Source organism: Rousettus aegyptiacus, unplaced genomic scaffold, assembly GCF_014176215.1.
Source record: "Rousettus aegyptiacus isolate mRouAeg1 unplaced genomic scaffold, mRouAeg1.p scaffold_m13_p_9, whole genome shotgun sequence".
Classification (NCBI taxonomy): Eukaryota; Metazoa; Chordata; class Mammalia; order Chiroptera; family Pteropodidae; genus Rousettus; species Rousettus aegyptiacus.
Genome location: NW_023416312.1, coordinates 18,580,944 through 18,608,531, shown reverse-complemented (window position 1 = coordinate 18,608,531; position 27,588 = coordinate 18,580,944). Strand labels below are relative to the sequence as shown.

General features: G+C 33.9%; 1 protein-coding gene across 7 annotated transcripts in view; it reads left to right on the top strand.

Annotated features, from left to right (window-relative positions):
* The window catches only part of DMD (dystrophin), a 2,254,165-nt gene that overhangs the window by 335,348 nt on the left and 1,891,229 nt on the right, over positions 1 to 27,588 (top strand). Inside the window, exon 1 of one of the 7 annotated variants that reach the window (XM_036227210.1) lies at positions 25,838 to 26,311. The exons of 5 other annotated variants lie outside the window; for them this stretch is intronic. In XM_036227210.1, coding sequence (XP_036083103.1) covers positions 26,281 to 26,311 — 31 coding nt within the window. In that variant the 5' untranslated portion in view covers positions 25,838 to 26,280. Of the gene's footprint in view, positions 1 to 25,837; positions 26,312 to 27,588 lie in introns of those variants that run through there. One more of the 7 variants, XM_036227213.1, reaches the window with a different exon arrangement.

Below are 27,588 nucleotides of genomic sequence, written 5' to 3'. Positions count from 1 at the left end.
GTGTTTACGTATGTGTGTGCATGTAATTTTTGTTTAGTTTAAATAAATAAGGCATATTTTATATCATACACAACATACAATATATAATATTTTTTTTTTTGTTTTTCCCTCTGTGTTGGAAGTATTACCTAATCAGCATATGCAGAAACGCCAGCTCATTTTAACAGCTATAAGACAAGCACTATTTACCTACTGTACCTTAGTTTTTTCGGCAATCCCCGATTAACAGACATTTTCATCGTTTCCCATTTTTTTGCTACTATAGCATTATTCTAATTATACGTATACAAATACATATTGTCTTTATTTAGTCTTAAAACTCACACCTTTGTTTCATTTATGTTATTATAAATGTATCTAATTCTACTTATTTCTTTTTTTTAAAGATTTTTATTGATATATAGCTAACAAACAATGTTGTATTAGGTTTAGTTGTACACCATAGTTATTACATATAACTTTATATACCTAAAGAACTGATCACCATGAATCCAGCAATCATCTGACACCTTACAAGGCTATCACTCTATTATTGACTATATTCCTTATGCTGTACACCACATCCGAATGATTTGTTTGTTTTATACTTGGAAGTTTGAACTCCTTATTGGCCTTCATCTTTCCCGCTGCTTTATGATTTTTCACTTGCAGTTGACATTCGGTATTATTTTATAGTAATTTCAGGTGTACAACATAGTGATTAGAGATTTACATAATTTATGAAGTGATCCCACAACTAGTCTAGTACCCACCTGGCACTAAACACACTTATTACCATATTATTGACTATATTCCCTACGCTTTACTTTATATACTCATGACTATTTCATAACCACCAATTTGTATTTTTTTTGTACTTCTTAATCTCTTCATATCTTTAACCCAGTACTCAACCCCTTCCCATTGGCAACCATCAGCTTGTTCCCTGCATCTATGAGACTGTTTCTGTTTTGTTTGTTTATTTTGTTCTTTAGATTCCACATATAAGTGAGAACACATGGTATTTTTCTTTCTCTGTTTGACTTGTATCCCTTAGCATAAAACCTTCCAGGTTCATCCATGTTGTTGTAAATGGTAGATTTACAGTCTGTTTTATGGCTGAGTAATATTCCATTGTGTATATATGTACCACCTTTTCTTTATCCAATCGTCTATTCATGGACAGTAAGATTGCTTCCATATATTGGCTACTGTAAATAATGCTGCAATGAACATAGGAGTGCACATATCTATTTGAATTAGTGTTTTGGATTTCTTTGGATCAACACCCAGAAGTGGAATTTCTGGGTCATATGGTTGTTTTACTTTTAATTTTTTGAGGAACTTTCATACTATTTTCCATAGTGGCTGCACTTATTTGCAGTCACACCAACAGTGCATGAGAACTCCTGTTTTTCCTCATCTTTGCCAACACTTGTTGTTTGCTGATTTATTCATAATGCCCAGTCTGACAGATATGAGGTGATACCTCATTGTGATTTTACCTTTCATTTTTTGGATGATTAGTGACCTTGAGCATCTTTTCATATGTCTGTTGGCCATCTGTATTTCCTCTTTGGAGAAGTATATATTCAGGTCTTCTGCCCATTTTTAATTGGATTGTTTGCTTTTTTGTTGTTGAATTGTATGAGATTTTTATAAATTTTGGATATCAACCTCTTGTCAGATGTATCATAGGCAAATATCTTCTTCCATTCAGTCGGTTGTCTTTTCGTTGCATTGATGATTTCCTTGGCTGTGTGAAAGCTTTTAATTAGATGTAGTCTCATTTATTTTTTTCTTTTGTTACCCTAGCCCAAGGAGGTATATCAGAAAAGAAATTAGTGGTAGCTATATCAAAGAGTTTGCTGCCTATGATTTCTTCTGGAAGTTTTATGGTTTTAGGTCTTACATTTAAATCTTTAATCCATTTCAAGTTTACTCTTGCATATGGTGTAAGAACTTGGTCCAGTTTCAATTTTTTGCATCTATCTGTCCAGTTTTCTCAACACCATTTATTGAAGAGACAGTCTTTACCCCATTATATATTCTTTGCCTTCCTTTACTATTTGTCAAAGATTAAGGGGCCATGTAGGCATAGATTTATATCTGAGCTCTCTGTTGTGTTCCATTGATCTCTGTGCCTGTTTTTATGCCAGTGCCATGCTGTTTTGATTACTATACCCTTGTAGTATAGTTTCATATCAAATAGTGTGATACCTCCTACTTTGCTCTTCTTTCTTAAGATTACCATGGCTATCAGAATCTTTTATGGTTCCATATAAATTTTGGTGTTATTTGTTCAAGTTCTCTAAAAAATGCCTTTGGTAATTTGACAGAGACTGCATCGAATCTATAGATTGCTTCAGGTAGTATGGCCATTTTAACAATGTTGATTCTTCCTATCCATGAGCACGGTATAAGCTTCCACTTATTTGTATTTTCTTCATTTTTTAAAAATGATTTGTAATTTTCCAAGAACAGGTTTTTTATCTCCATGGTTAATTTGATTCCTATGCATTTTATTATTTTTGATACAACTGTAAATGGAATTTTCTTAATTTTTCTTTCTGAAAGTTCCTCATTGATATATAAAAATGCAACCAACTTCTGAATATTAATTTTGTACCCTGATATTTACTGAATTAATTGATCAGTTCTAACATGGGTTTTTGTGTGTATGGACTATTTAGTATTTTCTATATAACGTATCATGTTATCCGCAAATAATGACAGTTTTACTTCCTTTCCAATTTGGATGCCTTTTATTTCTCTTTCTTGTTTGATTGTTATAGCTAGAACTTCCAATACTGTGTCAAATTGAAGTGGTGAAAGCGGACATCCTTGTCTTGTTCCTGATCTTAAAGAAAACACTTTTAGTATTTCCTCAGTCATTAGTATTTTGATAGGGATTGCATTGAATCTATAGATTGCTTTGGGTAGTATGGGCATTTTAATGATGTTAATTTTTTTTTCTAGCCAAGAGAATGATATATGCTTCAATTTATTTGTATCTTCTTAAATTACTTTCTTCAATGTCTTATAATTTTCCAAGTAAAAGTCTTCTACCTCTTTGATTAAATTCATTCCTAGGTATTTTATTTTACATGGAGTTGTACATTGTTTTCTTGATTTTTCTTTTTTAAAGTTCATCATCGATGCATAGAAATGAAGCTGATTTCCAAATATTAATTTTGTATCCTGATGCTTCACTGAATTTATTTCTCCATTCTAATAGTTTTTGCTGAAATCTTTAAGGTTCTCTCTGTATAGTATCATGTCATCTGCAAATAATGACAGTTTTATTTCTTCCTTTGCTATTTGGATACCTTTTCTTTTTCTTGTCTGATTGCTGTGCCTAAGACTTCCAATACAATGTTAAAATAGAAGTGGTTAACCTGGGCATCCTTGTCTTGTTCTGATCTTAAGGAAAATGAGTTTAGCTCTTCCCCATTCAGTATGTTAGATGTGGATTTGTCATATATGGTCATTATTAGGTTGAGGAATGTTCCTTCTTCTCCCATTTTTCTAAGAGATTTTATCATAAATGGATGCCAAGTTTTGTCAAATGCTTTTTCTACACCTATTGATGTGATTATGTGCTTTTTATCCTTCATTTTGTTTACTTTTTTTTTTAAATTGATTTGTGGACATTGACTCAACCTTGCATCTCAGGAGTAAATTCCTCTCAATCATAGTATATGATCTTTTTAATGAATTGCTGAATTTGTTTTGCTAATACGAATATTTTGTTGAAGATTTTTGCATCTATGTTCATCAGGGATTTTTGCCTATAATTCCCTTTTTTAAATCTCTTTGTCTGGATTTGGAATCAGGGTAATGGTGGCCTCATAGAATGAACTTGGGAGCCTTTCCTCCCCTTGGATTTTTTGAAATAATTTGAGAAGGATATGTATTAATTCTTCTTTGAATATTTGGTAAAATTCACCTGTGAAGCCATGTATTCCAATACTTTTGTTTGTGAGGAGATTTTCAATTACTGATTCAATTTCATTAGTAGTAATCGGTCTGTTTGAATTTTCTGTTTCTTCTTGGTTTGGTCTTGGGAGATTGTATGTTTCTAGGAATTTATCCATTTCTTCCAGATTGTCCAATTTATTGACATATAATTGTTCATAGTATTTTCTTACAACCCTTTGTATTTCTGTGGTGCCAGTTTTTACTTCTCTTTCAATTCTGATTTTATTTATTTGGGTTCTTTCTATTTTTTTCTGGTTAACAGTTTATCAATTTTGTTTATCTTTTTAAAAAAGCAGCTCTTGGTTGCATTGATTTTTATATTGTTTTTTTTTCAGATTATTTCATTTATTTTCACTCTGATCTTTATTATTTCCTTTCTTGTACTCACTTTGGGCTTTGTTTGTTGTTATTTTTCTAGTTCCTTTAGGTATAAGGTTAGATTGTTTATTTGAGATTTTTCCTGATTCTTGAGGTAGGCCTGTGTTGCTATGAATTTCCCTCTTACAACTGCTTTCACTGTGTCTCATAGATTTTGAGTCATTGCATTTTCAATATCTGTTGTGTTGACATCTTTTGATGTTTTTTTCTTGTTTTCATTGTTAATGCATTCATTGTTTTGTAGCTTATTATTTAGCCTTTATGAGTTTGTGTGTTTTGCTTTTTTTTTCCTTGTAATTGTTTTCTAGTTTCATACCATTGTGTTTGGAGAAAATGCTTGGTATAATGTATTAAATTTATTGAGACTTGTTTTGTGGCCTATCATGTGGTCTATAGAGGAAAATATTCCATGTGTACTTGAAAAGAATGTATATTCTGCTGCTGTGGGGTAAAATGCTCTGAAAATACCAATTAAATCTATCTCTTCTAATGCGTGATTTAAGGCCGCCATTTCCTTGTTGATTTTCTGTCAGGAAGGTATATCCCTTGATGTCAATGTGGTGTCAAAGCTCTCTACAAGACTATGTTGCTATCAGTCTCTCCCTTTATGTTAGTTAATATTTGCTTTATGTATTTAGATGCTCCTATATTTGGTGCATAAATGTTTACAAGGGTTATACTCTCTTGTTGGATCGAGTCCTTTATCATTATGTAATGTCCCCTTTGTCTCTTATAGCTTTTTTTTTAAAGTCTATGTTGTCTGATATAAGTATTGCTACCGTGGCTTTTTTTGTTTGTTTGTTTAATTTGCATGAAATATCTTTTTCCATACCTTTACTTTCAGTCTTTGTGTGTCTTTTGATCTGAAGTATGTCTCTTGTAGACAGCATATGTTAGGGTCTTGTTTTCTTATCCATTTGGCTACCCTATGTCTTTCGATTGGAACGTTTAACCCATTTACATTTAAAATGATTATTGATAGGTATGTAATTATTGCCATTTTATATTTATAGGTTTTCCTCCCTTTTTTCCTTCTCTGCCTGCCGAGACCACCCTTCAGTTGTGCCACTTGTGCGGCTAATTATGTGGTTTGAAACTAGCCACAAGGTCTGGTCATTCTGGAGCCCCTTATAAGGGGCTCCTTAGAAGGAGCTGCAAAGCAATCCACAGTTGATTGCTACCTGTGTTGGACTTGGAAATGCATGGGAGTGGCCATGCTCCAAATGGAGGCAGGCCATTACCCAGTTTGAGGCATCTCAGCAGAAGGCCCAGGGAGCCCCTAAGCCTGCCACTACCTGCCAGCTGTCCATAAGACTCAGCTGCTGAAAGAGACTTGAGTATATGGGTGGTTTAGGAGTTGGGTGGGGTGGGGTGTCAGTGAATCACCAGAATGGGTTGAGTGGTGTTCGGTGGGTTAATATAGATTCAGACTTGGCACCAGTGCTGAGACCAAATCCACTTCACAACAGTCTCAGAGCCCACCAAAGCCAGGTGCCTCCTGTCTGGGACCCACAGACCCCCTAGAGTTGTCCAAGAAAAACTGCAATGAGAATCAACAACAGCTGCTTGCCAATCTCAAAAGAGCCTGTGACATTGCACTAGTTGGGTGGGGCAGAGTTCCAGGGAATCACCAGGGGGAGTGAGTGAGGTTCACCAGGCCAATGAAAATTCAGATTTGGCAATGTAGGGGGAGGGCTCAACACAGGCAAGATGGTGTCTGCCTGACAACTCCATGGAAGGAAGGCTTAACACAGGGACAATGGCAGCTCTTCCCCCAGCCCTCGCCCAAAAGTCATACAACCCACTCTCTCCCTTTATGCCTCCAGCACCTCGCCATCCTCTGTCCACCCACTAGAGCCCAACATGAGTATCTGGGATTGAGAAAATTTGTGTGTGAGCCCTTTAAGTGGACACCTGGGTTTCTAGCTGCCTTTTGTCTCACCCAGATGGATAAAATCCTGATTGATTTTCACAGCCAGATGTTGTGGGGCACCTCTTCTCAGACTTGGTGCTCCAAGCTGGGGAGCCCAGTGTGGGGCTGGGGCCCCTCACTGTTCAAGGGAGACCTCTGTAGCTGAGATATCCCTCTCCATTCTCGATTACTACATATAGGTGTGGGACCAGCTCCTTCTGTGTCTCTGCCCCTCCTTCTAGTCTTGAGGTGACTTCTCTACATTCTTAGTCATAGAACTTTTGTTCTTCTAGTTTTTGGATGGTTCTCTAGGTTGATCGTTCTATATTTTAGTTGCAATTTTAATGAGATCATGGGAAGAGGCAAGTACAGCATCTATATACTTCACCATCTTGACTGAAACTGTGCAGATTTCCTGATTCAGTGAATTTCAGTTTTCTTATCAGCAAAATGCAAGTGATAATATCTACGTAATCCTGAGATGATGCTTTTTTAAACCACATTATTTAAAATATTGGATTCTGAGAGCTGGAAAAAATGGTGTAGATGATAGAGGCTTTGTTTATCCCTCTTGCAACCAAATCACAGTTGTGATAGAAACTCAGAGCAAACAGTAAGGAAAGTTGCTTGGGATCTAAACAAAGTATGAAAACTAGGAAGATAAATATTAATCACCTTGCAATGGTAGAAGGTAGGAGGGGGTGAAGACACAAGGCTGCCTGATCCTGAGCGGCTGAGTGGGACATGGGTTGTGACAGCGGCAGTAGCAGACACCTCTTAAAAAAACCATGTCTGCAACCAGATTTTCATGGTGACAGACCTGCTTGCTCTGAGCACCAGCACTGGGCAGCTGCTCCAGGGGCACCAGGAACTTATAGGGGGACAGAGTTGTTGGAGCGAGGGCCAGATGTGAGGCTCTCTCCTGGGCATAAGTGCCCATGGTAGCCATTGTTCCTCTGGTGAGCCCTCCCCACTCCCAGAGTGTGCAGGCAGCGCTGCCATAGCTGAGGCATCATCAAACTGGATAACAGAGGTTGCTCAACCCAGAGGATTCCCTGAAACTCTGCCTCCCCTACCATGCAGCCCCACCCAAGCTACATCCAGTTGTGTTCTCAGAGAGTCCAGTGCTCCTTGCTGAGCAGCACCAAGACTCACACTGGTAGCAGCTGGCTGCAGTTTCTGGTGTAGCCTTTCGAGGCAACTATAAGCTCGGCATCTGTGGATTGCTTGCTGAATCTTAACTGGTAGCCCTGGAGGGCACAGGCTGGGGCTAAATTTGGCCTGCAGCTGAAACCCTCGCAGGACTGTGCCACTGGACACCTACTTCACAAAGCCATACTAATAATACTGGGAGACTTAGGAGCTTTGCTTAGTACATAGAAACAGACACAAAAAGGCAGCCAAAATGGGAAGACCAAGAAGCAGAAACTATGTGAGAGAACAGAACAGAGATCCAGGAATAATGGAGTCAAGCATCTAACAGATACTGAGTTCAAATCACTGGTTATAAAGATGAGGAACTTAGGGAAAGTATAGATGAATTCAGTGCAAACTTTAACAAAGGTATATAAACATAAAATGGAAATGGAAATTATAAAAGGGGACCAGTCAGAAAAGAACACATTATCTTAGATGAAGAGTACATTAGATGGAATAAACAGAGTGGATAAAGAAGAGGATTGAACAACCAGTATAAAGGATGGGGAAGCCAAGGACATCCATAAGACTGGTGGCTGATTTCTCAAAAGAAACCATGCAGGACAGAAGGGCTTGACAAAAATATTCAAAGTGATGAAAACCCAGGATCTACAACCAAGAATACTTTATCCAGCAAAGCTGTCATTTAGAGTAGAAGGACAGATAGAGCCTGCCAAACAAAAATAAGCTAAAGGAATTTATCAACATCAAGCTAGCATTACAGGAAATGTTGGAGAGAGTTCTTTAAAGAGAGGAAAAAAACATTTATCAAAAACAGGAATAAAGAATGGTCACAATGACATTCCTATCAACAAGTACCTCAAATGGAAAAGAATTAAGTGCACCAACCAAAAGTTAGAGTGGCTGAAAGGATAAGAAAACAAGACCCCTACACATGCCTACAAGAGACTCACTTCAGATTAAAAGACACACACAGACTAAAAGGAAGGGGATGGGAAAAGATTTTGCCTTGATGGACCTAGAAGATATTGCACTGAATGATATGAGTCGGATAGAGAAAGACAAATATCACATGATTTCACATACATGTGGAATCCAAAGAACAAAAGAAAGAACAACAACAAAAGAGGAAGTAAACTCATAAATACAGAGAATATTTGGAGGGCTACTAGATGGGAGGGGGTTGAGGGATGAAAAAGAAGGCAAAGGGATAAAGAGGTACAAATGGATAGTTGCAGAATAGACATGGAGATGTAGAGTGTAGCATGGGGAAGATGGTTAATAATGTTGTAATAAATATGTAAGGGGGAGAGGTGTACTAGACTTAGTGGGGTGATCGCTTTGAGAGTTATGTGGATCTCTGATCACTACGTTGTACAGCCGAAACTGGTATATTATTGTAGGCCAACTATAATTGAAAACAAAAATGAATTGTACAACATAAATTTGAGCAACTAATTATCTATTATGTTTCAATAAAGCCAGAAAAAAAGAAAAAAATAAATAAAATAAAATAAAATAAAATAAAATAAAATAAAATAAAATAAAATACTGAGTTTCTTCTACACATTCCCTAGTTTGCTTATGTAACATATGATAAATGATAGGTAGGTAAGTAGCTACATACATACATACATACATACATACATACATACATACATACATTAGATAGACAGATTCTCATCTAGAGCATCTTCAATTTCAGAGCATACATGTGAGCTAGAACAAAGCAAAGTGAGGGTGGTCTTTAAAAGTATATATAGATTCAAGAGAGTACAGATCTTGAAATGATTTCATCAGTGTGTCCTTTGTAAAGATTAGCTTTATTGAGGTATAATTGATATTCAAAAAACTGCATATATTTAACATATACAATTTGATGGATTTGGACACCAGTGCTCTTTTAAATTCTGTATTTTGTTCACCTGGTTATGAGTTTGGGGAAAAATTCTAATTGAGATCCCTTTCCAAGTGACGCATCATGGTGCTTTGCAAAATGATAGACTCAAGAAGGAATGAATTTGTTCCTGCTAAAAGTTTTGTCACGGGACAATTTTCATTTTATAGGATGGAAATTCATTTGGAACTAGCTGGCAGGTTAATTTGAACTCAATTCAAAACTATGAATCCCTTTTGGTAACTATTATGTTTAGTTTAAAAGAACTCTCTCGGCTTATTATAGAGATCATGCTTTGCTTGTGTGTGTGTGTGAGAGAGAGAAAGAGACAGAGAGGGTCACATACAGATTTTCACTTTGTTAGTGAATTTTTAAATAGAGCAATTAAGTCATTTAACTGACAAAATACAAAATATATCAAGATAAAATAACACATTCTTATACTTTTGTACAAAATATGATATGTATCATAAATATTTTAAAATGAGAACAGTTAGAAGGTCTTTTTAAAATACCTACACCCACTACATATCGAAACAAAGTACCTTAATCCCATATCAGTGAAGTATTTAGTTTAGTACTATATTTGGTTGTTATTTCTCAGTGATAAGGAAATCCTGTTTCACAAAGGTCAGTGTAGTAAAAGAAATCCAACTGCATGTTATATAGCATCTGAAAGTCATAAATAGTTTTAATGCTGTACAACTGTTTCTCTCAAATTTTGGTAATGAGGCTAACATCATCTATCCTCACTTTGAAGTATTCTGGCATTTTATTCACTTGATGCATGAACAGGTTGAGAAACATTTAAACACTGCTCTTTTTATGAAACTTCTTTCTTTGTATCAGAGATTGATGGGGAATTATTGAATATATATATATATATATATATATATATATATATATATATATTTAACGGATAGGACATATTGAATAATATTACAGATATATATAACTGGAAGGACAATAACCATTCCTGTCCTCACCATCCTGGATTTTTGCTAGGACAGAAAGATGGTTAATCATTACACAGCCTCTATTTTTAGAAATTGCAAGGGATTGTCCTATCCTGGAGTTTGATCAAGCTTCTAAAATAAGGAAACCTTTGCCATCTTTTTGTGTGACAAAAGAGTTGTCATCTTTGTGACAGGTGACTCTGTAAGGGGCCTAATTTTTATGCTTCATGAGTGCCCCACAAGGGCATAGTCTGAAAGGAGAAGCAGAAATGAAATATTGGCACTTGTTTTGCTTAATAACATAAGTTGGCAGGATCAAATGGGTAGGTTTCCCTTCATCAGTATGAATTGAACTGGACCATCTTTAATAATGAATGAGAATGGGGGAGATGTGTGAATCCAGGAGGAGCAGACCATATCCTAAGGGTAAAGGCTTTTGCATCACGCTGCCTAAGTTGAAATCTACCATTTACTAGTTTTGTGCCCATGAGCAACCTTGAGATTTCTACCTGTGTAACCTCTCTGTTCCTCAATTATGTCCTCTGTAAAATGTTGATAAAAAATACGTCCTTACCTGATGAAGTTGTTGTGAGGATTAAATTATCATATTTCATCAAATCTACAAAAGCATTGATTATAAGATATATCATTATTTTGTGTACCACTACAAAAGAAAAAAGTTATACCTTAGACTCTATACACCATTGATTTAAGTTACAGCTTGATTCTAGAAATATTAAAATGTAAAATATGCCATCTTAGAATTGATAAAATGTAGTAGATAACACTGATAAGCTGCTTGGCATACAGTAAGTGCTCAAAGTTTGCTATTATGGTGTCGCATTTCCTTAAAGAAAGATACTAATTTCCACCTCAAAAATGGAGGCTTTCTAGAAGGGATGACCTTCTAGCCTTCAATAAGGAAGAGCAAGACTAGAAACTGGAGAGCATCCACAAAAGACCCTTATATGGAGTTTAATTCTTTCTTCCTTTTCTGTTTCATAACACAGAATTAAAGCCATATTTAGTATACAGTTTTGACTCTCTCCCTCATCGTAATTCTCTTTAGTTAACCATATCCCCATCCTCTAGTAAAGTGCAATACTCCTACAGAACTCTGTGTGGAAGACTTGTGGTGACTACAAGGTGAACAGTAGGCCTGCTCTACATTCAGCTTCGAGGTGAGGCCCAGGCAGTGGAACCGTAGCATGCCAGGAAGGGCCACTGTCTAGGCCATTGTGATGAGCTGGATGGTGAGCAGTAGTCTATGAGTAAGAATCACTGAGAATGGCTGGGAGGGAGCCCGACCCAGAAAAGTAGCCACCAATGGACTTCTGACTTAGGAGTAAATGTGAGGGACAAAACTCTTTTCTCAGGATTTAGGAAAAAGGTGATTCTTGAGGTGGCAGAGGTGGCTAATGCTTAGTTCACATAGATGATTAAATTATGAGACAATACACACATGATTCAATTCATCACTGAATCATGCCAATGCTTTTAATGTATTCCCTTGCTTTTAAAAAGTGTAATTTTGTGTATTTAATAATTCCTAAAAATAATATACAATAATAATAGCAATACTAGCACTACTAACATGTATACATTTTACTACATTCCAGGTGCTATTCTAAGTGTATTACCAATATTAACTCACTTGTAACTCTATGAGCTAGAGGTTATCCTACACTTAACAGTTGAAGAAACTGACGTATAGAAAAATTACTTCTCCAAAGTGTCACATTCACAAAACCCACAGATATGCGTGCATGCATGCATGCATGGACACACGCACACGCACACACACACACACAACACTTATTCCACAGCAGAGGTGGGCAGTGTGATCCTGACCATTATATTCTCATACAACTTAACAAGACCATAGGATCTGTGTTCCTTCCCAAAAGCTGATTTTAAATATAAAATTTAGAGAGTCTGTGTGGCTAAATTGTGCTACATTCTTAGTCTAGTTTACCTTCCAGTATCCAGGACTTCTGAGGGCCAATATAGAGCAATGGCAAGAAGCAGGAGCATTAACCACTTACCTACATTGGAGTCCCAGCTGTGACATAAGCTGAGTGAGCTTGAGTAAATTTTTTAAAAATGTTTTTCAATGAGATAATTGTAAAATTAAGGGCAGTTAAAAATACAGAAAGATACTGAATAATTTTTAGCCAGTAGTGTCAATGATAATATCTTGCAAATTATACTAAAACATCACAAGGATATTAACATTGATACAATGAACCCATTTTATTCAGATTTCCCAAGTTTTCCTTGTACTTTTTTATTTATATATGTGTGTGTGTGTGTGTGTGTGTTTAGTTAAATGCAATTTTAACATGTAGGATAGTGCATCTACCACTATAGTCAAAATTTAGATCACTTACATGACCACAGGATCTATCCTGTTGTGTTTTTATAACACCCACTTCCCAGCTACTGCCCTGTCGCCTCCCTAACCCATGACAACAGTTAATCCATATTTTATGTCTATAATTTTGTCATTTCAAAAAAATATACAAATGAAATAATACAGAATTTAATACTTTGCAATTGACATTTTACTCATCATAATCCCTTGAGGTCCATCTAAGTTGTTGCATGTAGCAAATAGTTTACTTTTTATTGCTAATACATATTGCTGATTCATTTATAGTTACTATGTCCCACAGTTTAATAAACATTCCCAGACTGAAAGACATTATGGTTAGTTGCAGTTTGGAGTTCTTACCAATAAAGCTGCTATGAATCGTCATGTGCTGGCCTTTGTGTGGAAATGAGTTTTCATTACTCTGGGATAAATACCCAGGAGTACAGTTTTCAGGTCATACGGTGGTTTTATATTTTGTTTTGCCACTGTTTGTTAGTTTGTTTAAAAACTACCAAACTATTTTCCAGAGTAGCTATAGCATTTTATATTCTCACTAGCAGTATATGAATGTTCTAGTTTCTCCCCATCCTTGCTAGCATTTGGTGTTGTCACTATTTTTAATTTTGCCAATCTGATGGATATGTAGTTTTATCTCACTGTGGTTTTAATTTGCATTTCCCTAATGGCTAGCGATGATGATATTTTTATGTATATATCTGTCATCCGTATATGCACTTCAGTAAAATATATTTTATGTCTATTACCTATTGTCTAATTGAATTTTTTTACTTTTGACTTTTACGAGTTATTTATATATTCTAGATACTAGTTCTTGTTCATACAAATGAGATACAAGCATATTCTCCCAGTCTGTATCTTGTATTTAATCCTTTTTTAACAGATTCTTTTACACAGCAAAACATTTTAAAAATTTAACAAAGCTTGTTTATCCATTTTTCAATTTATGAATTGCGTTTTATGTGTCAAGTATAAGAAGTCTTTGCCTAAGTCACAAATATTATCTCCTATATGTATTTCTATAAGATTTATAGTTTTATGTTTCATATTTAACATTTGAGTTAATTTTGCATGAAGTGTGAGACTTAAGTTGATTTTTATTTTACTGTGGTAGATGTTCACTTGCTTCAGCACCATTTCTTAAAAAGACTATCATTCCTCTATTGAATTGCTTTTATAACATTTTCAAAAATTAAGGGGCATATCTGTATGAGTGTATTTCTGTGTTCTTTGTTCCATTGCATTGATCTATAACTCTGTCCTTCTGCCATATCCATACTGTCTTGATCACAATTATACAGTAAGTCTTAATATTGGGTGATATAATTCCTCTCACTTTATTAATCTTTGTCGAGAATTGTTTTTATAGCTATTATAAGGCTATGTCTTTTGCATAAATTTTTAAATAAGCTTGTTCATATCTACAAAAAAAGACCTTGCTGATATTTTGGTAGGAGTTGCATTAAACTTATATGTCAATTTAGAGAGAATTGAGATCTTTACTATGCAGAGTCTCCCAATCCATTAACACTGTATATCTCTTTGCTTACAAGATTTTTTATTTCTTTCAGTATGCTATGCTTTTGGATGGTGCTTCACATTGGGATTAGAGTGTGTTCTCATATTTCTAATATACCTATAATGATATTATTGTCTGTTATACATGTGATTGCAAAAAGAAAGGGAAAACAGGAAAGGGTCCAAAATTGCAGTTTTTAAAAGGAAGAACTTTTTAAAGATTTAATGACTATATCTAAATATATGCCATATGTGTATGACATTGAAATAATTTTAAATGATACGGTTATAATTGTTTATGGAGGAATTGATAGAGACCTGTAATTTTTCATGAATGGAAAACATCTTTTTAATTACATTGAAGTCATGCATCATTTTTTTTTTCATTACTCTTCTTTAGCCTACAGTTTTATGATACATGTTGTAAAATGAAGACTGGCCCTTGCTTAAATTCCAATATTAATCAATAATCCCTGTATCATAAAACAGACAACAAATTAATTAGAAAGAGCTAAATGTGCTAAATTTAAAAGTGAACACGAATGAATTCTTAAGTAATTGAAAACCATAAAGATAGTATTTTACATAAATTAGAAAGAGTCAGAGTCATTTTCCCCACTTATTCAATTATTTAGCTTACCTTAAAACATTCATATTAATACAGCTTCACAGGTAATAAACTGGGAGAAAAACAGGCTAAATAGCTGAGATATTTATATCGAGTTCCCAACTTTATTGAGATAAAAAAAAAAAGTTTTGGGGCCATTTCTGCCTCTCTTCCCAACAGTAATGTTCACCTTCTGTAAAAGTATATATTTCTTAAGTTTTGCATCTCTTTAGTTAAATACGATGGGAAAATGCTAGCTTATGGGCTAGTTTAGGGGCACGGAGGCAAGAAAAATTAAGGTACTTCTAAATATATAATTATCAGAAAACTCGAAACTTCATTTATATTTGCAACACTGTAGTGAGGTCTTCCAGTAGTCATGTTGTTGCAGAATGGTATGTGTGTATGTGTAGAGTGACTTATTTGAACATGTACACTCACACGTATGATTTAATTTTATCATTGAGTTGAGTACATTGTCACTAAATGAATCATTATATGATTCCTGATCTAAACAACAGTACATTCCACATTGTGTCAACCCTTATGTCTTGAGGAAAAACTCTATAAGCAAATAAGTAGGGAGTTGCCTGGCTTTAATCTCCAATTCTAGTAAGTATTTTATGCACAAACCACTATATACAGTGGTGAAAAATGTAGAGATTGTTTATATAGAGAGAAACATACTTTTAAAAGTAACTATGAACCCCATTCATTTGAATCTTTTACTTTACTTCGAAGGGAGAAGCTATTGATTTTTCTGATTTTCGTGTATCAACCATGAATGACCCTGGCAAGAAATAGCATCTGACAGGGAGGGTTCAATAGAATACAATAAAGTGACTACTTTCAAAGATGTCAGCAGATTTAAAGGAAGCAAAAAGGTCTATTGGGGTACCTACAGACTACCAGCAGTAAGAAGTCATTACATATCCCCCTTCCAAAGTCTATAGTGTCAGGTGAAGGAAGTAGCATTTTCTAAATTCAGTAAGAAATAGGACAATGCAGGAGGAGATTCCTAAAAGGAGAGTTAGGTATATAAACTGTCACTGTGAGACTTAAGACTCAAAGAAGATGAAGGGGGATGAGGAAGAAATGCCCTAGACCCCGTTCTGTCTCCCTGACTGTCTGTCTGATATCTGTGCCTCTTATTGACCAAAATGAACTGAAACAAGTCAGCGAGGTAGCTAAGAAGATGTAATTTATAGGGATCAGCCTCTCAGGCACAGGGCAGAACAAAGAAGGGTATAAAAAAGGTATTGGGCCAAGCCAACAGCAAGAATATTTAAAGCATTGAAAAATAAGACCCCCACCAATGTATAATTTTGTATTGGTGAAATTAACCTTCAAAAGTGAAGGAGAAATACTTTATCAGACAAATGCTGAAGAAATTTGTTGCCAGTAGATCAGCCTTGCAAGAAATATTAAAAGAAATATTTCAGAGTGAAAGAAAATGATGTAGGTCAGAAAGTTGGATCTACATAAAGAAAAAAATAACATTGGAGAAGGAATAAAGGAAAGTAAACTCAGATCTTTTCTTTTTCTTATTTCTAATGATCTAATAGATAATCTGTTTCAAATAATAAGAATAGCAACAATGTATCAGGTGATTAGAGCTTATGGATAAGATAAATGAATGACAACAATGTTATAAGGCTCGAGAAGGAGGAATGGGGAATATTCTGTTATAAGATATCTACATATACCTGAGGGTCAAAGTGTTTTGGAGTGGCGATAGAGGGAAAATGTCATAATTCTCTACTTTAGTCAACATCAGAGCCATCCTTAACTAGTTCAACTTCACTTGGTTTTAATCATAAATTATTTCATTTCGTTTTCTTCCCAGTAACTGAGAGAAAATAGGAAAAAAATGGAGGTGATAAGGTACAAGTGAGCACCTAATACAGTTTATCTTTTCTCATAGATTTAACTGTTCCTCCAAACCGCATCTCATTCTACAGATTTAGTATTTTTCTGCAAACCACCTTTTCAAGAACCAGTTGTTTTTGGCAGATTTCCCTGTTTTCAAATTGAGAATCTATTGAGGTAGCCTTTCTCCATTTTTTTCTCTTTTAAAAATAGGGATTTATACATATCTTTAGTCTTATTCTTTTGTCCAATTTTCTAAAAGTATTGCCTCAGAATTTTGAAATCCTAAAACATATTTCATTTACTACCATTAAAATAATCATGGAGCTTTGAAGATAATTAACACACACACACACACACACACACACACACACACACACACACCCCTACCAGGTTCAGTAATTCAACAAAGTTCTCAATATTCCAAATAAAGCTGAACCATAAAGCTAACCCCACAATGTCACAAAAAAATTTAAATCTTTTAAAAATGGTTAAGGAAATATGAATGCCTTAGATTCTTGAAACATCATTTGAATACAACATATAGGAATATTTAAGCAATAATGTAATGTAATATGGATTATAGGCTATTTTTAAGTAACCAGACTTCAGAATCTTTAACACTTTTTAAAAAAAATTGAATGGAACTCTGGGATGTAAACCTAAATAAACTTTTTAAAATCCTCCTCTAAATTGATTCCATTTTCGAAACTTCATTTAAAGTCAAATAAAATAATGTCTGTGGTTTCCATAACAGATTCCCACTTTCGGGCTTTAATAAGTAAGTATATCGCTTATGTGGCTCAGGAAAGTTTTTGAACCAAATTACAAATGGTCATTATTTGTGAGGGTTTTTTTTTCTTCCAAATTTTAAGCATTCTTTATTAAGGCTTCAAAACAGAATGCCACTCAATAAATCTCTTTCTCTTCCACTCCATCCCTTCCCACGTCCCTCCTTCTCCCTCTCCTTCCTCCTTCCTCTTTTCTCCCCTGCTCTCTTCTCTCTTCTTTCTCTCTCTCTTCTTTCTTTCTTTCTTTCTTTCTTTCTTTCTTTCTTTCTTTATTTCTTTCTTTATTTCTTCTCTCTCTCTCTCTCTCTCTCTCTCTCTCTCTCTCTCTCTCTCTCTCTTTCTCGCTCTCTTTTCTCTCTCTCTCCATATTAGAGAAAATAGCACAAGTAGCTATACACGTCTTCTAAAACTTTCTCTTAAGATTTGTCAGGAAGCTAATGAAGCCTAAGTGTTAGAGTCCCTCCATTTCATAGAATTCTTCAAAAACTAGTAAAGGTTTCATGTAGACACATGCTTGAAAAAATATGCAAAACTAAGAAGATTCTCAAATTTTAGGCCCCACATCTTTAAATGAATATCGCTTTCATCACTTGTTTCTTAGGATGACCTACTCAACCTTCACAAAACGCTTTTCAGCATGAAAACTTAATCTTGCTATGGACAAAAACTGGTTGTATTAAGAGCGAGAGTAAGTATTGTAACATGTAGGGAATTTCTTTTTAACATTTTTTTAAAGTAAGAAATTAGAAAAGAATTCTGATTTGAGCCTACAAGTTTGCTGAAGCTGCAATTTAAATGTCATCTACATAAATTTATATTATTTTCATTATCCTTTCTTGCACAGTAATAACTTGGTTTAAGCTTTCATAAATACATTTGTGAAATGTTTTTGAATATTCAGTAATGACAAAGTGTCATTTGGAGCCTGTCTTTCTAAGATCCTGAATATTTAAAAGATACCCAGAATTCTTATTCATACATTTAATGTCTTCATAAACTAGAGCATTGTAACTTTTAACTGTTGTTGTTATATAATCTAGTTGCAGTAGCATTTAAAACAAAGAGGAGCAAGTGCAAAGACAGCAGAGTAAAAATGCCATTGTTGCCATCTAATCTCCATTGGCCTTTACAGTTTTACTCTTATATTGCTTCGTGTGCATATATATCAGTGTCTTGTATCAGGGGTGTGAAAACTTTGGCCCATGGACCAAACTTTGGCCGCCATCTTTTTTTAATTAACCTTTTTATTTTTTAGATAATGTAGATTCACATGCAGTCATAAAAAAATTATACAGAGAGATCCTATGTATCATTTTACCCAGTCCCTCCCAATGGTAACATATTACAAAACTGTAGTACAATATCACAACCAAGATATTGACTTTGGTAAAGTCAAGGTACAGAATATTTCCATCACAGCAAGAAACCCCTGTGTCTCCCTGTTTTTGGCCAAGCCTACTTCCTTCCTGCCCCCACTTGCTCCTTAACTTCTGGAAACAACTAATATGCTCTCCATTTGGATGATTTTGTAATTTCTGAGTTCTATGGCATTTGCATGTTTAATTTTTTGCAAAGCTGCAAAACTGTTTTCCAGAGTAGCTGTACTATTTACATTCCCACCAATAATTAAGTAACCCAGTTTCTATACATTTTTGCCAGCATTTGATGTTGTCACTATTTTTTAACTTAGCCATTTTGATGTGTACATTGTTATATTGCATTGTGATTTTAATTTGCATTTCCCTAATAGCTAATAATGTTGAAGTTGAACATTTTTCATGAGTTTATTTGCCATCTATATATTATCTTTGGAAAATATCTCTCTATGTCTTTTGCCCAATTTCTAATGGAATTTTTTTTTTTTATTGTTTTACTTAGTATTTTACTTTTGAGTTTTATGTTTTTTATGTATTCTAGATACTAGTCCTGGTTAGATATGTGGTTTGAAAATTTGTTTCCTTTAGCTCGTCTTGTCATCCTCTCAGTAGCAAACATTTAAAATTTTGTTGAAGTCCAGTTTATCAATTCTTCCTTTTATGGACTATGCTTTTAGTGTAAAATCTAAGAACTCTGCTTAGCCTTAGATTCTAAGATTTTCTCTTACATATTTTTGTATGTACTTATATATACAAATGTATTTATATGTATTTTTATATATAAGATGTGAGACTTAAGTGTTCCGGCACTATTTGTTGAAAAGACTATCTTTGCGCCACTGAATTGTTTTTGAATCTTTGTCTAAATCAGTTGGCCATATTTGTGTGGTTCTTTATTCTGTTCTCTTGATCCATGTGTCTGTATTACCACCAGTACCATTCTACATTAATTACTATAGCTGTGAAATAAGTCGTAAAATCTGATAGACTTGTTCTTCCTAATTTACTCTTCCTTTTCAATATGAAATCATATGGCCATGGAGATTTATTTTTCAGAATTCCATTTCCTTATTAGCTATAGAGCTATTCAAATGATCTCTTTTATATTGGTTGATTGGCAGTAGTTTGTGTTTCACAAAGAACTGGTTCATTTCATTTAAATTGTCAAATATTTGTGTGAATAATTGTCTATAGTGTTATCTTATTTTTATGTCTGCCAAGTCTGTAGTGATATCCTGTTACATTCTTAACATTGGTAGTTTGTGTCCTCTATTTTTTCTTTGTCCCTCTTGTTAGCACTTTGTCAATTTTATCGATCATTTTGAAGTATGAGCTCTTTGTTTCATTCATTTTCTCTATTGTTTTTGTCTTCAATTTTATTGATTTCTGCTCATTTTTTTTCTTCTTTCTGCTGGTTTTAGGGTTATTTTGCTCTTCGTTTTCTAGATTCTTGAGATGAGAGCTTGGATTATTAATTTGATACTGTTCCTCTTTACTATTGCATGCATTTAACAGCAGCTTTGTAAATATATGTCTTACTTTAACGTACATGACGATCTTTTATGGCAGACAGTGCATGTGGTGTTATCTTTAAAATCTGATCCCTCTATTAGGTACCTCTCCAGGCAAGTATCCTTAAGCTTATTCATGTTTATTGATTAACAAATAGATTAAAATGTATAATTTTCTTTTAAACTCTTCAAGCATAATCTCCTTGAGAAAGAGACCAGGAGTTATAACCTTATGTCCTTAACATAGAAAAATTGGCCTTGATAAATGTTTGATAAATAAATGATAAATAAATTCCACAGCCCATTGCCATTGTTTTAAATGATAATTTGATACTGTAGTCATTCAATAGTGCCAAGATTCAGAATCTCTTCTAATATATACTTGCAAACAGATTTGGTACCTGGTCCCCAAAAAATTCAGCTTTGATTTTGAGTTTTATAATTATCTGTGTTTTAAATTTCTTTCTTCCTTACCTGTGCCTGTTTTTTAAAAAATTTATTGGAATAATATTGGTTAACAACATATAATTTTCAGGTGTACAATATTATGATTCAACATCTGTGTTCGCTATTGTGTACTCACAACCTGAAGTCTATTTTCTTTATGTTACTGTTTTCTTTTTCCTGAACAGATATCACTGAGCCCTTATTATACATTATACACTTTTGAGGGCCCATGATGTCAACATAAATAGTAACCAGTCCTTAACATCAAGAAGTTTATATCTGAGTAGTGAAGGTACATTCATAACATTGGACCCAACTATAAATGTGGCTGAAGGGAAGCTCAAAAAATCTTCATGGAGAGAGCAAGTTTAAACAAAGCCTAGAAACATAAAGAACCATAAAAATACACAAACAAAGGGAAAAAGATAAAGAAATTGCAAACAGAAGCAATAGCATACACATAAAAAAGTGATAGGCAGTGGTGATGAAGTAATTCAAAGGGAAGACACAACTCCTGTTCTGATGGAATTTGCACTCCACCACGTAAGACACATTAAACATATATGCAGCTTATTTATTATACATACAACAAAGGAACAAAGCAGCATGCAAAGAGAACATATATGGTAAACTTTTGAAATAATTTTAAATATAATGGTAAGAAAATATATGAGATCACTTCAGAGGAATATAGAGAAATGTAATGTAGGGTTAAAAAATGAAGACCGGAGCTAGATTGCAAAGGGTCTTTTCATCCCTGATCATATTTTTCACTAGGGTATCAGACTAGTACCAAGTATCCTTCCAAGACTGATATGGTGATGATAAGCCCATGTGCTAATAATTCTTCACTTATATCAGTGGCCCCACCCCCCACTACCACATTTGTTTTATGATGTTCTCTGACATACTCTTTGCCCTAAGAAGCTTAGCTTTTCATCTCCATCATCAAGGCATCTTACATTCTATCAGCAAATTGTGTGACACCAGAAAGAGATCAGAGAATGGGGGCGGGAAAGAGTTTAGGGTATTTATTTTCCACTTTCCATGTGCCACACTAAATTCCTGGTAGTGACTGTATGTGTCTCTTACTCTTCCAACAACATTATTCCCTCACCTTGACCCACCAGGTCTAGGAGTAAAAACAGCTTCCCATTTTTGTTATTACCTAGATCACTCGCCATCCTTTATTTGTTTTCATAACCCTGACTATATCTCTGTTTATAGTTATTTCAACAAATTACTTTTTGTTAAATGCTTTCGAGTCTGTCTGTTTCCTGCCAGGACCTTGACTAATACAGTATAAGAGATGCAACTATTAAATCTTAGTACTAATTCCAAGCTTACTGGCATCGATGTATTAATTTATTTCTTTTTGTCTTTATAATACTTTTATTTCATTCAGAAATCTTTAAACACTTTCATTAATTCCTACACATTTACCTCCTAAAATAATTGAGGATTAATATACAAATTAGTCAGCCATTATTTTTATAAAACAGATAAATTAGTTTTGAGTTTTACTTATAGTTACTAAGGAAATGTCCTCTGTCTTGACCTTATAGAAAGCATCGTTATGTAATACCAATTTCTAAAGTCAAATTGTTTTACAAGTGTCATAGATTTCATTGTCTACGGAAATATGAGTTAAGATATGCTTTCGGCTTCACACATTGTTGCTTTTCTTTCATCCAATGGAAAAATTCCTGACCATTTAAGAATGACCCCACAGAGTTCAGATATTCATTTTCTATTTTTATGGGAATTAAAATGTCAAAGCAGTATAAATTATACACATATGTGCACATGCACACACACAGAGACAATAATGTGTACCAACATAGGTCTAAAGGAGGGAAGCTGAATTTCCACCTTGCCTAGCAGTAACAAGGGAGCAATCCCCTTTCCATTCTCCATCAAAACAATGTCAGAAGAGGTTAGCTAAAACAGAAGTTTTCAATAAGATCCAGAGCCTTATAAAATAATACCTTAAATGTCCATATTTCTGTTTAAAATTGCTCATCAAACCAAGAAAAAGGAAAATCTCAACTTAAATGAAAAAGAGCATCAGCAGTCACTTACACCAAGATGACATAGATGATAGAATTATCTGCCAAGGCTATTAAAGCAGACATCATTAAAAAAATGGTTCAATAAGCAATTACAAACTTGCTTGCAACAAATAAAAAATAGAAAGTCTCAGCAAGAAATAGAAGACATATAGAACGAAATGAAATTTTAGAACTAAAAATACAGTAATCAAAATAAAATTCAATAGATGGTCTCAACAGCAGGTAGGAGGGGGCAGAGGGCAAAATCTGTGAACAAGAAGATAGAACAATAGAAATTACCCAGTCTGAATAAGAAGAAAATGGACTGATAAGAACTGAACAGAACTCAAGTGACTTGTGGAATTATAGTAAAAGATCTATGATGCATGTCATCAGAGTCCTGAAAAGAGAGAAAAAATAAAGTGTTGTTGAACAAGTGTTCAAAGAAATAATGGCTGAAAAATAACCAAATTTGGCAAAAGACAAAAGCCTACAGATTTAAAAACCATCACAGTCAAACTCCTGAGGACTAGTGATAAAGAAAAAAAAATCTTGAAAGCAATAAAATAGAAAGGACTCTATAAGCTAAAATCAAATGTCACAATTTCCTATGAGAAACGTTTGAATCCAAAAGGAAGTAACATGACATTTTTCATGTGATTAAAGGAAAGAACTGTTAATTTCCAGAAAAGAAAAGAGGAAGCAACACTTCCAAACACATTTTACGAGGCAAGACGTACACTGATAAGAAATGAGACAAGCACAGTACAAAATACAGACCTATAGTCTTCATAGGGATATAGGGACAGACATCCTTAACAAATTTCATAAGTCATATTAGCTAGCTAAAAAAGAATAATCGCATGGTCTCATCAATCCATGCAGAAAGAAAAAGAACTCACAAAATTCCCCACCCATTCATGATATAAACTCTCAGAAAGCTAAGAATGAGGAGGATTTCTTTGACTTAATAAAGAATATCTACAAAAATCCTATCGCTAATGTTATAATAATGTAGAAAGATTTTAATGCTTCTTCCTAATAATAGGATCGAGGCAAAGCTCTTTGCTTTCAGGCCTGCTAGTCTGTATAATACTGAAAGTTCTCGCCAGCATAAAAATGCAAAAATAAATAAATAAATAAATAAATATACGAGCATATAATCAGGATGGAAAAGTTAAAACTGTCCCTATTTAGCGATGTTATGCTGATTATGTAAAACATTTCTCAGGGATTCTATAAAATTGCTTATAGAAATAATGAATGAAACAAAATCAACATACAAAAGCCGAAATCAATCATATTTCTATATACAAGAAATCAACTGGAAACCAAAATTTAAAATCTGCAGTCACTCAAAAAATATATATACTGTGGAGATAACACAACATATAATGTCAATGTGCTACAAACTAAAAAAAATGATGATGAAATAAAGTCTTAAATAAACAAATATAACATATTGTGTATTATGTTCATGGACTGGGAAATATAATGTAGTAAATATGTCAGTTCTTCCCCAAATTAATCTATAGTTTTAATGCAATTCCTATCACAATACTAGCAGAAAGAGAGAGAGAGAGAGAGAGAGAGAGAGAGAGAGAGAGAGAGAGATAGAGAGAGATCAACAAGTACCAAGATGCCTGAATCCTACATGTCTTATATTTTATGTCATATTTTTATAGCCTCAGTGACAATAAACTACTCATAGATAGTACATTTCTCCTTTGGATTTATCAAAAAGAGATTTTTAAAGAGCACCTAAGAAATATGTACCTTCATAGAATGTGTAACATTTCAACCAATATGGATCACTGTGGGGAAGGGAAGCATAAATGGCCCAGAAATGATTTTTCCCAAATTAGTAAATTTGGGAACATTATATAAATATCGTAGTTATCAAGCCTGTTACTTTCTAGCTTATTTATCCTGTGAAGCTCTAGTAATGGTAGTACTTAAAATTACGTTAAATAATTGAATAAGTGAGGAAAATGACTCAGACCCCTCCCAGTTTATATAAAATACTGCCATTAGAGTTTTCAATTTCAATTTCTTAAGAATTTACTCCTTGTTCACTTTTAAGTTTCTCATAGTTCTTTCTAAATAATATTCTACCCATTCTATCATATAGGGATTACTGGTTAGTATTAGAATATAAGCAAGAACCAGTTTTTATTGTACAGCATGTATCTTTAAACTGTAGGCTGAATAAAATAATTTAAAAAGCATGCTGATGTAAGCCTTCAATTATTATAATTGTTATAAATTCAAAAGGAGCATCTTTCTAAAACATGTTACCAATGTTTCCTATACATATTGGACTCACTTGTTGCATTTAAAATAAAAATAAGAAAGAAGGGAAAGAAGCCTTCTAGTGTCAAAGAATGATTTACAGACATGCTGAACGACATAATTGTGCTCATTTAATACAGAAAAAGCATCTATTAATAACCATTAAATAATTTATCATTAATTCAGTGTCTAAGAGAATGGTGTTTTCATAAGTCACCAAAGAAATTGAAGAAAGTAATTTTTTAAAAATATTTTATCAAAAGCCACAATGGAAATTTAGCATTTTAGGAGGATTTCTTTGTTCCATTAAAAGTGTTCTTTATTTTAGCAGGAACCTTGTCCCATGAGACCTATACACATTCTGCCTTCAGAGCTCAGCTGTTACAATCTGTTGCTGCTGCTTCTCTTATTCAGACTGTTGGCATCATCAATACATGACTTTGGATTGGCTCCCCAGAGTAGAAATTAAATTTGGTAGACAGTGGATACATAATGAATGGAGAGATTATTCTGAGCATTTCCTTTTGTTCAGTGGAGTGAAATTTTTAGTGTTGTTGAGAGAGTAAAATGGAGAAAGGCATTTAAAATTCTATTCTGGATCAGGATTTTTTGCTCTGTCATTTTAGCAATGTGCATAGAAGTTACAGAAAGTATTGTTACAGTTTGGACTAAAGAGATTTTATGTTTAAAAGAGTCTGAGAGCAAGTACTCTGTCTACTGTGCTATTCTGGTTTGGATATTAATCAGAACACAGTTGAACATTATTTGAATTCACAGGACTTGCCATGCTGGAAGCACAACCTTATATGTAGTGGCCATGCGCAGTCCTATTATGGGAAACCAACTTGAGAGAAAAGGCGGGTCTCTTGTTTCTGCGCAGGTCCTGGAATTTGAAATATCCAGGGGCCTCTACAGAATTCTGGCATCAGTTACTATGTTGACTCACTCAGTGTTGGGATCACTCACTTTCCCCTTACAGGACTTAGATCTTGGAGGCAATTAGCTTCAGAGAAAAACCGAATAGGAAAAACCAAAGTGTTATTTTTTAAAGGCTGCAGAAGTTGCTTGGTTTCTCATCATTCCTAAACCTACTGGAGCAATAAAGTTGGGAGAAACTTTACCAAGATTTTTATCGCTGCCTTGATATATACATTTTATTTTCCAAATGCTTTGGTGGGAAGAAGTAGAGGACTGTTGTAAGTACAAAGTAACTAAAAGTATTTTTTTACAATGGCATAAGTTTTATCTTGTGAAGAGCTCACTGCTTAGGCAGATTGATTTTAAATTATTGTAGAAGTCTGTGCTTGCTTCAGAACCACATATACTCAAATATTATAGTAGTGCGTGTGAAGAAACATAAATGTTATATATACTGTGCACGTATATATGTGCAGGTGTACGTGTTTCCCACTGTGAATTTTTTTTTCAGTAGAAATGAAGTAGAGTTTAAATTTTTGTCTTTGAAAGTATTATCAAACACATTTTTCCTATTTAAGAAACCACTAAAGTAATGGAATATGCATAACTGATTTAGAGTTTTTGTAACAAACCATTTTACTTGTTGTGAAGTCATTTGTGTATCTTAGCTATTATCATTATTTGATGCTTCCGTATTTAGTAATGGTTACATGTGGGGTCGTGACCTAACAAATATTTTCAATGAACTAATTGCTGTATGAGAATGACTTCTATAAGCCTCAAGGTTAGAAAAATTTTATCTGGCATATCATGGAGAAAAATAAAAGTTAAATGAATTGTGATGGATAAATGGAGGTTAAGAAAAGTATTGATAAATATTTAAAAGTTCTCATATTACATTTAGTATTTTGAATGTACTTCTCTGTAGCATATTATGAAAATTCTTTCAAATAATATAATCTATTTTGGCAAATAATCAGACACTTGTTGAGGAAACAACATAAAAACATGAGGGATTGCTCATATTTCACAGTAAAGTCACCATGTTGTTTCATATCAGTGATGACCTCGCTTTTCAGTAAAGCTTTTTAATTTGAATTTTATATAAAGTACAACTGTTTATTTATTTTAAAAAGTCATGATGACTAATGAAAATTTAAAAATCGACTGTGACACAATAAAAATAATATATAAAAATAGTATATCAAGAGTACAATGTGTCCCAAAGAGATAGATGATTATATTCTTTTTTTCCTGCCTTGACATGTGAATTATAGTCATTCTGAAATAGATATGAGAGCAATGTCTATAAGTAGGAATTTTAAAAAAGTAAATCTCTCCAAATAAGTAACTCTTCAAAACTTCTGGAAAAAGAATCACAACAGAAGTTTTACCTCTGAGAAAAATTTGTAGAAAAAAATTAACATTGTACATTTACTGATTCACATTATATGTTACCAGATTTTATGGTATAACATTTTTATATAACTTCCATATAAATTTCTTGATGAGTATAAGAATTTCTTTCTGATTAAAAAACTATTCAATTTACTAA